Genomic DNA, 12,263 nt, shown 5'->3' with positions numbered 1-12,263 from the left:
GATAAGGCCAGGGACTAATGAAAGTATTTAGAAAATTGGGCAGACTAGATGGGCCGAATGGTTCTTTTCTGCCGTCACATTCTATGTTTCTATGTAATCCACTGTGAATGAGTGACGGCCCCGCTACCTGTCTCACTTCATAGGACCTGTCAGGACATTAATCATGTCTGGCTGTCTAGTACATTTCATACAGTGGTGTGGTGTTAAAATAGTTCCAGGCTCTTCAATAAATCATCTCCTCTAATCTGTTTACCATCCTGATGCTGACTCCAACTGTTAGAGGGAAATCAGAGCTCAGCTCCGTATTCATAAATAATAAACAGACTGGCGTTAATATACAAGTGTTTTATTACACAGAGTAAACTACAAGTTGATTTGTTTCCCTTGCGTGACACTATGTGTAAGGTTTAGAAGGACAGAAAGCCATAAAAAGGTGCTGGCTCCGGTATAGACGCAGGTTCTGCCACTAACACAGACTGCCTGAAAGCACTGTTTGCTACGTATGTCTCCACTCCTAACACTCTCTGCAGTTGAGACACACAGAGTTGAACTGGTATGGAACCATTTCCAGAAGCGATCACACATGGATAAACACATACTACATGTCACAGTCTGATTGAAAAGCTAGTTCTGCATCTACGGCTAAATCTGCCTCTGAAAGACACAGCTGGACATGCAAGTGCCAGACCCTGCTTTATACATTGGCCTGGAAGAAAATGGCAACAACGACAACAACAAATCAGCAAATATATATTTTATAATTAATTACTGATTTATATATATTTAATCTTTGTTCTGGTAAATATGTAGCATTGCACACGTTTTCTCTATTGAAATATATACCTTGACATTTTCTTTACATAAAGTAGTGGACAGATTTAGACGGTAGGCTGTGAATGCTGGGGAATCTCAACCCCACAGACAATTTGGTTTGACAAAAACAGGTACTGCACTAAAAACACTGCAATAAGCTGTAATAAAACCAATGTAGTCACTATTTAGCATTTTCTAATTGATATTAAGACATTCCCTATTGACCATAGATTGGCCTCATCACTGCCTTCTAAAAACTCCTCACAACTCTGCACATACCATCATCACCCAACGCTTCATACACACCAAGAATCCCTAGGGCACTACCAATGTTACTATTTGTGATGGAACCTACCACCAATTTCATGGTTTTTTTCTCCCATTTCGCATACTTTGCCATTTTTCAGTGAGTTATTGCATACAAACGATATCCATTAGTCTCCCGAACGATGACCACCCCTGTACCCCATTAGAACGTTCACACCAGCAACTTACATGCGAAACCGCAAGTGAAATAATTACTACTTCCCCTGGATGGCCGCCATTTCATATAACCGAATGCACGAGGTCAACAAAAGAATGGCGGCTATCTTGTCCCCCGGACATGGGCAGCGGCACTTGGTCGTCTAGTGCCTGGAACTCTTTTCGGCTAGGCACTCACACGAACCCCGGTAAAGCTTAGACCGCTGCCCGTTTTACTTTCCGACCAACTATGAGAATGACATTTGGGAGATATGAACTACTGAACAGGGGGAGCATTCGTACCCTGGAATTAAGACACCTATTTCCCTGGAACTGTTTTGGGCTAGCGCCTGTGTCTGGCCGGTCAAAACTTCATCTTGATTGCATTCCCGTTTCACCAAACCGATCTGAGTGATATTTGGATATGTTATACACTCAGATCGGGGCTATCGGGCGATGTAACTTTTGTGGGGTTCCTAGCTAGGGTGGGGGCATTTTTAGGATACTGTATATTTTGTGGGGATTTTCTGTACCTGAGAAATAATTAAATTATATTTTTTTCTCACGCAATATCTCTCAGGAACAGAGGATCCTGGGAAAGAAAACCCTGCATTCTTGTGTTGGAGGCCCCATGTAGGGGTTTTTGCATAACAGCCGTGTGTGGTCTAAAATAAATCAGTTGACTCCCAGAACTATGTTTCGTCTGGTTACTGGGGGAATGGATGTCTGCTTATTTTAATGGTTCCAGAGTTGCTTAGAGAAGGAATTAGCGGAGGTAACCAGTTGGGTTACCTATGGCCAGCTACAGCTCTTACAGCCCTGCACATGCCATCATCACCCAACGCTGGATACACACTGGGAAACCCTATGGCACTACCAATGTTATGGGCTTCCCTGCCCATGGCCTGCTTGCTATTTGGTGTAACAGGATTCAATATAAAGTTATCCTACTGGATGATCCTACATTCTCATTTTAATATGAAAAATAAAAACATAAAAATATACCTCCTTTTTGGTGAATTCAGGTGGGTGATCATTTTTGTCATCAATTATAATGGTAGCGGTTGCTGTGCCAGGTAATCCAACATCCATACCAGCCATGTCTTTAGCTTCAATGGTCAATTCATACTGGGTAGAAGGCAGAGTCTAAAAAGAAACAATATATATCTAAATATACATACATTGTTTATTCAGAAAGATTCTAAACATCTCGCAAATATAATAGTAAAAGCAAACAGCAACAAAAAACACAGCAGCAGATTTAGGCACGTTATTCATAAAATGATAATATTTCTATTTAATCTACCCACGACAGAATCCTTATTGACTGCAGCTATATCCAGATGATGGGTACAGGGAAGAATATGTCATGGTGCTTAGCGTGTCCGTGACTTACCTACTATAGAAATTCACAAGAACCATCATCCCATTGCTGTTAGGGCAACTCAGACTTTTAGATCAGAATTTTATTGAAGCATTTTGTTCCACTGAAACAAGTCTGTAAATAATAAATGTTTCCCCACATTTCAACAAATTGAGCAGATACAAAAACAAGCAAGATACCATGAGAGGAACCTCTTCCCAGAGCACTGCCATTAGCAGAGCAATTTCATGGCCTCAGGAACCGTGGAGGTTCTGCAATGGAGACAGTGTAGGTCAGGGCTGAATCCATACACAGTAAGAATAATATCTCTCTGCTGGGATTTAACCTGTACAACACCAGACCAATAGAACATGTATTGCCAGTCTCTAAAGGGTTAATGCACTAAAATGTAAGATTTTGGTAAGAGGGCAACTAAAGGAGAACTATATGTCCAAATGAGATGAAATGGAAAACCTCTTGAACATGTCTGAATGTGAGGCTTTACCTGTCTGGTTGTTGAAAATCACTCAGGGCAGACCTCACTCCTTAACAAAGAGTTAGCTAAGCCCGTATGAAAAATGAAAACCCTAATTTTATAAATGAAGAGTTAAAAACCTAAAATGGGACTGAACAAACGGAAAACATACAGGCAGACAAAGCTGTTAAACCAAGCTTCTTATCCAGAGACATGTGGTTGGTCAATCACTTCTTTATAGGGTTAACAGTGTAATACTATGAATAAGGTATCCCACCCTCTGTTGGCAGTATACTCTGCAAAAAGATACATTTTCTTAACTAAAATCAAACAGTGAGGAAGTAGGGAGCTGATGAGGGGTTTAGATTGGCTTTCAGCCAATCAGTGGCAATGTTGTTCCTCCTTCAAGATTTAGAGAGAAGCAGAAGGACAGGGACAGAGATAAACGGGCATTTGTGGACAATTTAACCCCTAGTGGTAAGCGGGCGTCAGGGATATACTGCCACCATAACTACTTAATTCCAATGAAGTTATGTTGCCAGTAGTGTTCCTCTGCATGTGTTAGCAATTCTTCACACTAAATATATGGTCGATCTCCTGATTGCTTGCTTTCACAAAATTGTGTTGGATTATAAATGTTCAATGCAGTTTTAAAAACAATACTTTTTAAACTTTTAAATCAGAGACCAAGGTACATACTCAAATGAGCCGCTTATAATCGATGCACGTCACCACCCTCCTTTGAATAGTTGTGTGTCATATCACTTTCAAATGTCCTTTCTCATAAAAAAAAAAATCACACGCAAATTATATTTCAGAGTCAAGTACAAAAAGAATCTGAGAATTCGCACAAAGCCGACCTTGTGAAATCTGCAGTTGTGTTTGTCTGGCGCTGTCTCTCCTGCATTAAACTTTTACGAGCACATTGTTATCACTCTTCCATTAAATAAATTGTACGGTATCATCCACAATTTGCAGAAAGCGTTTCTAAGGTCTAATTCTTACACTAGTCAGTTTTGTTTCTGAATGCTTTTCTTAAAGTATTCTTTCTCAGGAAGATGGACCGCATGCATGGCTTTATATGGTGATAACGTGATATGTGAAATATTGTGCGTGGTAAATACAGATGTTAATGCTATTTATAATCTGAAAATAAAATTGATGCCTTGGTGAACAGCCTTGTTTTATGAATGAAGTGTAGCTGCAAATTATATATAATTATATTTAGATTTTTATCCAAATGCTTAATTTTAAAACTGTGAATCACTGCACAGAACAACAAACTGCCATTTGGGAGGTAATACAAGGAATTGTTAAAACAAATTCTATTGATTTGGGATTTTCAACCTATTTCCAGAAGTACTCCCACTCTGGTAATGGCAAGTGTTGGCTGTTTCTGCAGTGAGAGGTTTAGGACTTTTTGGTAGATACTGAATATTCTTTTAACACAATGAATGACTAATGCACATCTAGCACATTGGAAATTACGAGTATTTTTTCAGTCCAGACAATAGAACTAGCTTTTATTTATGGAATGTGATTCAGCTTATATATAGATTAATTCAATTCATTGTAAACCATGGCAGGACAAGGCAGCCAAAGTATATTACCCTGCTTCCTATCTCAATTTATATTTCAAAGGCAAGTAACCTAACAAACTAGCAAACCGAGTTACAATTATGGAAGGCAACCGAGTTACAATATGGAAGGCAACAGAGTTACAATATGGAAGGCAACAGAGTTACAATATGGAAGGCAACAGAGTTACAATATGGAAGGCAACCGAGTTACAATATGGAAGGCAACCGAGTTACAATATGGAAGGCAACCGAGTTACAATATGGAAGGCAACCGAGTTACAATATGGAAGGCAACCGAGTTACAATATGGAAGGCAACCGAGTTACAATATGGAAGGCAACCGAGTTACAATATGGAAGGCAACCGAGTTACAATATGGAAGGCAACCGAGTTACAATATGGAAGGCAACCGAGTTACAATATGGAAGGCAACCGAGTTACAATATGGAAGGCAACCGAGTTACAATATGGAAGGCAACCGAGTTACAATATGGAAGGCAACCGAGTTACAATATGGAAGGCAACCGAGTTACAATATGGAAGGCAACCGAGTTACAATATGGAAGGCAACCGAGTTACAATATGGAAGGCAACCGAGTTACAATATGGAAGGCAACCGAGTTACAATATGGAAGGCAACCGAGTTACAATATGGAAGGCAACCGAGTTACAATATGGAAGGCAACCGAGTTACAATATGGAAGGCAACCGAGTTACAATATGGAAGGCAACCGAGTTACAATATGGAAGGCAACCGAGTTACAATATGGAAGGCAACCGAGTTACAATATGGAAGGCAACCGAGTTACAATATGGAAGGCAACAGAGTTACAATATGGAAGGCAACCGAGTTACAATATGGAAGGCTTTAAGATTTGAAAAAATGTCAGGACAATGGTGCATTAGCTATCCAAAATTACAGCATGCATTGTCTGGTTTAGCCCATAGGAGTGGAGTACATTTTATAAAAGCTTCTGTATGGAATAGAAAAGAAAATGGACCACATTTACTTATATCTGTTAGAGGTCTTTGAAAAGTGGATCATATCACTGGGCCTTTATCAGTAACAACTAGTTATAGCAGCTGCCAAAATACAACAGACCTGAAATTAAAATTGGCATTCTGGTGCCACAAATATGAATATTCATAGATGGTGGCAGAAGGTACCAGTGAGCAATAACCTACGAAAAGCGAGAAGAAGGCGTAATTGCTGTAGACAGAAAACATGTCTTAGTTAAAGACTAGCAGTAAGAACATCTTTCTCGTAGGTTAATAAAAACGCATTATGCAGTTAAAGTTATCTGAAAAACAGGTATAATTTTTTAAAGAAAAAAGTTATATGGAAGCAGTTGATGCTTGCCAAGCATGAAGAAAACTGCATTCTCAGCTATTCCAAAACATTAGTTTTCAAATTACAATAGAAACATCGAGGATACATTAGTCCTATTTCACAGCGGGAAATGTATTTGCCCGCAGAGTCGGCACGGTTGTTTTGTTAAGAAAGAAATTCTTTTGTTTTAGTTTATCCAAAAACCGCAGAAAATAGTGCCATAGAGCGTGCAGGTTTTTCTGCCTTTGTTTTTAACAGATTACAACTTTCTTCATAGCAGAATAGTTTTGGAGATGACAATTTGCATGCCAATTTACCAGCTAATGTGTGCTCTCACAGAATAGGGTCCATAATTGACCGAACACATGGATTCTTTCGATCATTGCTGTACAGGTGTACACAGAATACAGAGGTTGTCTGCAAACTCTTTGAAAAACCTGTCAAACGCACCTGTCTTGCAAAAATAATTACAAAATGGAGGTGCTCCCCCTTTATTCCATTCGGAGTTCATTTTTTTCTCTTCATCTATATCTTGAGATCTTTTCTTTCAAATATCTAATTCTGCGTTTCAAGTCTATTGTTAACTGTGATTCTTGTCTTCATTTAATTACCGTATATACTAGAGTATAAGCCGACCCGAATATAAGCCGAGGCCCCTAATTTTACCCCAAAAAACTGGGAAAACTTACTGACTCGAGTATAAGACTAGGGTGAGAAATGCAGCAGCTACTGGTAAATTTCTAAATAAAATTAGATCCTAAAAAAATTATATTAATTTAATATTTATTTACAGTGTGTGTATATAATGAATGCAGTGTGTGTGTGTATGAGTGCAGTGTGTGTGTATGAGTGCAGTGTAAGTGTGTGTGATGCAGTGTGTGCTTGTGTATGTGTTGCAGAGCCTTGGTGGGTGGTGGGCATTTTTATTATTATTTTTTTTTTATTATTATTTTAATTTTTTTGTTGTTATATTATTATTATTTTATTTTATTCATATTTTTTTTTTCGTCCCTCCTCCCTGCTTGATACATGGCAGGGAGAGGGGCTCTCACTCTCTGGTGGTGCAGTGGCATTGGCAGTTCAGTGGAGGGGGCTGGCATTAAGCGGTTACTTACCTCTCCTGCAGCTCCTGTCAGCTCCCTTTTCCTCCGCGCCGGTCCAGTCAGCTCCCTCTGCAAGTCCCAGTGTAAGTCTCGCGGTCGCGCTATGACCCCGCGGCTCTCGCGAGACTTACACTGGGAGCTGACCAGACTGGCGCGGAGGAGAAGGGAGCTGCAGGAGAGGTAAGTAAACGCTCTCTCCCAGCCCCCTCCTACAAAGCCCCTTGTCTGTATTATGGCAATGTAAGTTGCCATAATACAGACATTGACTCGAGTATAAGTCGAGTTGGGGTTTTTCAGCACAAAAAATGTGCCGAAAAACTCGACTTATACTCGAGTATATACGGTAGTCTCTATCCTGTATTGCAAAATATGTGTGGTCATTAAAAGTATTTTGTAATGCCAATATCTGCTTTTTATACGTGGCTCCAACCATCCACCTTTGTTTTTTTTTACTAATTTACTTTTTTATTTGATGCAGTTTAGGTTTCCTTTCTAATGGTAAGACGTGGATCCATTTATTTCTCTTGTAGTTTCTTCTTTTGTTATAAGATTGGATTGTTTAGTTTATATTTGCATGGGGAATATCTTTAATAAAATGGATTACAAAAAATAAAATAAAAATTGTGTTTTCATTGTCAATGGAAAGTCCGCTATATGTTGTGCTGGCAAATATAGAGACACAATGATATTATAGGGAGACCATTGCAGCAGCCCCTTTCTGCCTATCACATGTCTCCGACACACAATGAAGCCCTTCATGCATTATACCAGTACAGTCCTCACCCCCTCAAATGTTATGAGGTACATGGTTTTAACAAAAATAAAGTTCATCACTTCCTTCAGCTCCATATACATTACATTATTATACATTACTATCGGTAAGATGCCATTGAGAGACATGTTGGCGTAAGCTGCACATACATGTATTGATCAAAGCTGTTCAAGAGAAAAACTATTTAAAAAAAATAAACTATTATTTATTAATATACTTCCTGAGGAACAGGTCAGAGCTGGCAAGTAATCTGTGTTAAATCTGTGATGTTCTTTGTTCCTGACGGTTTGATAGTTTGCGGATTATTTCTATAACTGTATAAGTGGAGTGCAGAGGTACACTTTCTGTGTGGCCAATTAGCAGCTGAGAGCAACTGGAAGCTTGGACTGTAATTTCACTGCACACCGCATTATCTCATAATTATAAATAATGGTGCTGACCTCTGAAAGACTAATTCTCATTAACACGATGCCTCTGGATGGACTGCGATAAAAACACGTAGGAACAAACAAGTTGCAGGGCTCGAGTGGGATTAAAAACCCACCCTGTAGTGACACTGACACACATCATTTTATGTGTTCATATGAACTGAATTATTATTTGTCTTGTGCCATTATTCCTATGGCACTCACAGGGTTAAGTCATAAGCAGATACATATTAATACACAGTGTAAGGATTTCAATGACAATGGATATATGTAATGTGCTTTCACACGCAGAACACCCAAACAGCGCCCCTCTGTTTACTCAGAATATGGAAAGAAGAATCAATGATATATTTAGAAATATAGGGCTATGCATGAAGCAAAATATACTTTATCTTCTACATGAATGAATATATAGCTCTTAGTATTGTACAATCAGGATGCATGAACAACTTTGTACATGAGCAGAGCCCCTCAAAACACACGCACACGCATGCAAGAGACATAAACCAGGGCAGAGAATATCCTGCCAGGTTCGGAACAGTTGACAGACACGAGCGCATTGTATAACATGCCAACAGATGTTCGGGCCCTAATTCAGCAGGCGGAGAACCCTTTGCAGCAGTAAGTGCCCAATGTGAGTGCAAATAAAACAAGATTCACACTTTTACTAAAAATAGTATCTGCAATACCAATAACCTACTTCCAAAGTATAGAAATATAGTATTTGCAGTGTTGATTTCTGTTAAATTCTATATTTTAAAAAGTCACAGAACATTAAAAAAAATTTGAGTGTGCCTTAAAAATCTAGCAGGTGAATAAAACACAACTGGTTGTAAAAGTGGATTTCTAGTAATATATAAAATATTTGAAATAGACCGTAATAAGGAAACTGTACAGCACGCACTAACACAATGGCACAATGAAAACTAAATAAAGAAGTTGTGCCGCATTGCAAATATGATATTATATTATTATATGTAAAGATTGGGTGAAAGGGCCCTGCTCAACTCTAATATGCAGTCCATATTTAACCACTCGAAATGTAAGAAAATCAGTGAGATGGATGTATTCCTTGCAGTGCAAATCTCCCCCCTTTAATACTCAGAGATGCTGCGGTTTCTGCACCAAGAAATAAACTTGTGCCAGTCTCATCCAAACTCCCATTGGACAGTAGCCAAGCCCTATATAATACGGAGTCATAGATAATACAGATTAGCATACAAAACCACAATTTACTCCGGCAGGCCCACAGCAGTATGTTGCCGGCTGGAGTATGGGAACAATTATTATTTGAGTCCATATTTTCTGTCTGCAGCCTTTCTGTACAATGAATACATATTTCCCAGGGCTGAAAAATGGGCACATAAATAAAGAGCGAACATCATTGAAATGGTCTTTGAAGGCCATAAATTGAGGTAGCAGAAGAAATCATATTACAACTTATAAAGACAGAATATCACCATCTATAAACTACTTCTCCTGGACTGAACTGCTGTGATGCTATTCCCAGGCAGTGTACCCATGTGTCTGTGATACATCAATATGAAAATGGTGAAACAAATGTCTATCAGCAGTTCAAGAGGCTACCAAAAATATCCAGAGATGGCCTGCCCTGACAACACCAAGAGCCACTGGCTTGAAATGAAATTGTCCCTTTTTGGCCATGAAATGTTGGCAGGTATGTAAAACATACCGCCCAACAGCGAGGCTTTAATGGAACCTCATAGCTAGAAGTGTTCCAAAGTTTACTATTACCCAAGAGATTGAAATAAAGTTTATGATAATTTCTATGGCAACAGCAATATTGAAGAATTCTGCGTGATCTTTTCAGTACGTTTGAGTTCCTTGCCTAGAGCAAATTAACTGTATTCTTCTGTATACAGCTAGTGATGGGTCCAGGATATAGTTCTGGTAACAGTCGTGGTTTTTACAAGATATATGTTGGCTACTATGGACCTTGCATGTATCGCTTCCCAATAGCATGTGGTTGGCTAATGGTGTGCATACTTACCTGTGTGAGTAGGTGGTCAGCTGAAAAGTTTTGCAGAATATTTGTTTAAAGGAAACCTGCATGTATGTTCTAAGATACATTCCACATATTCACAATTCAGTCTATAATAAAATAAACATTGCCTCTAAAAACCTGACATCATTTTATTAGGCAGCCTTTTTCCTAAAGTTAGTAAAACAAATAAGTAATTTAAGACCAAACAAAAAAGCATGATCGCCAATCCCGTGGCATCCACTGAAGATCAACTTGCTCTAACCTTCTGAATGCATACACAGATTGGTATATTTCAAGCAATGTAAATCTTTCTTTGAACCATTCCCCCCAGTTGCTTCACTAGAGAGGCATCTGTAAATCTGAGCTCAACGGCATCTTCCGCTCACAGATACTGAGCCACAATATCTGACAAAGTCAGCTGGAGACAATTGGAGCACACAGTCATCATAAACTAGTGTGTAAAGAACAACTCTCGGTCTGTAAGAAGGAGGTGGAATGAGATCAGGAAAACAAATATCCAGTACAGATCCCATGATGTGAGAATGTTACATGATCACACTACATGCAGATCTACACAGACAAAATGAAGACAGACAGATAGGAACACACATTACATAGTAAAAAAAAAAAAGAGACGTGTCCATCAAGTTCAGCCTTTCAAAAAAAAACAAAAAAAAAAACGCTGTTGATACAAAATAAGTTTAAAAAAAAAAAAAAAACAGCCTGTAGCACTTCCAATATTCCAACAAACTAGGACAAAATCCTTCTTGACCCCAGAAAGGCAGTCAGATATCTCCTTGGATCAAAAAGCTATTACCCCACAAGGTAAAAGTTATATCCTTGGATATCTTGTTTTTGCAAGTATTTATCCAGTTGCGGTTAAAACATCTATATAGACTCTGATAAAACCACCTCTTCAGGCAGAAAACCCTTATTGTTCTTACAGTAAATAATCATTTCCTTTGTCTCAGGCTAATCTCCTTTCTTTCAGTCTAAATGCGTGACCTTGTGTCCTATGTATTGTCCTGTTTATGAATAGATTTACAGACAAAGGTTTAAACTGGCCTCAAATACATTTGTATAATGCTAAAATATCCCCTATGAGGCACAGTTTTTATAAACTATACATATTTAAATGTTTTACCCTTTCTTCATAACTGAAATGTTCCATTACATTTATTAATTCTGCACTTTTTCTAGTGACATACTATCCTTCTTTAGAACAGGTGCCCAAAATTGCACAACATATTCAAGGTGTGGTCTCACCAGTGATTTATAAAGAGGTAGAAGTATATTATCCCGAAAATGAATGCCCCTTTTTATACATGACATTACATTACTGGCCTTAGCAACTGCAGATTGACATTGCGCATTGTTGCCTAGTTTGTTGTCTATAACAATTCCCAAATCCTTTTTATGTTTTGTTATCTGTGTTGTTATCCCTAATTCACTACCGTTTAGATTGTAAGTTGCTTGTGCATTCTTTATCCCAAAGTCCATAACTTTGCATTTATCTACATTGAATTGAATCTCCCATTTTAGTGCCCAGTCCTCCATCTATCTAAATCCCTCTGCCCCAAAGCAATATCCTGCTCAGATTGTATTACTGAGTTTTGTGTCATCTGCAAACAATGAAACATGGCTTTCATTGCCTATAAATATGTTAATTAAAAGCAGTCCAGAACAGTATCCTGAGGGACAACACTTACCACTTTTGCCCAGCTTAAAAATGTACCATTTGTGACAACTCTGTGTACTTTGTCTTTAACCCCTTAAGGACCAAACTTCTGGAATAAAAGGGAATCATGACGTGTCTCACACGTCATGTGTCCTTAAGGGGTTAAGCCAATGTTCTACCCAAGAACACAATTATTTATCTAGACCAAATTATTTTAGTAACTTACTGCAACACCCTGATCTACACTTCTTCAT

The 12,263-nt window shown here is 38.6% G+C and overlaps 1 protein-coding gene across 2 annotated transcripts in view; it reads right to left on the bottom strand.

Moving 5' to 3' along the window:
- CDH13 (cadherin 13) overlaps positions 1–12,263 on the bottom strand; it is a 535,505-nt gene that overhangs the window by 89,785 nt on the left and 433,457 nt on the right. For both annotated transcript variants that reach the window (XM_063437863.1, XM_063437864.1), the window contains exon 8: positions 2,281–2,421. In XM_063437863.1, the coding sequence (XP_063293933.1) occupies positions 2,281–2,421 (141 nt within the window). The remainder of the gene's footprint in view (positions 1–2,280; positions 2,422–12,263) is intronic.

The sequence above is a fragment of the Pelobates fuscus genome, chromosome 12, assembly GCF_036172605.1.
Source record: "Pelobates fuscus isolate aPelFus1 chromosome 12, aPelFus1.pri, whole genome shotgun sequence".
Lineage (NCBI taxonomy): Eukaryota > Metazoa > Chordata > Amphibia > Anura > Pelobatidae > Pelobates > Pelobates fuscus.
This window is presented reverse-complemented; position numbering and strand designations above follow the sequence as displayed.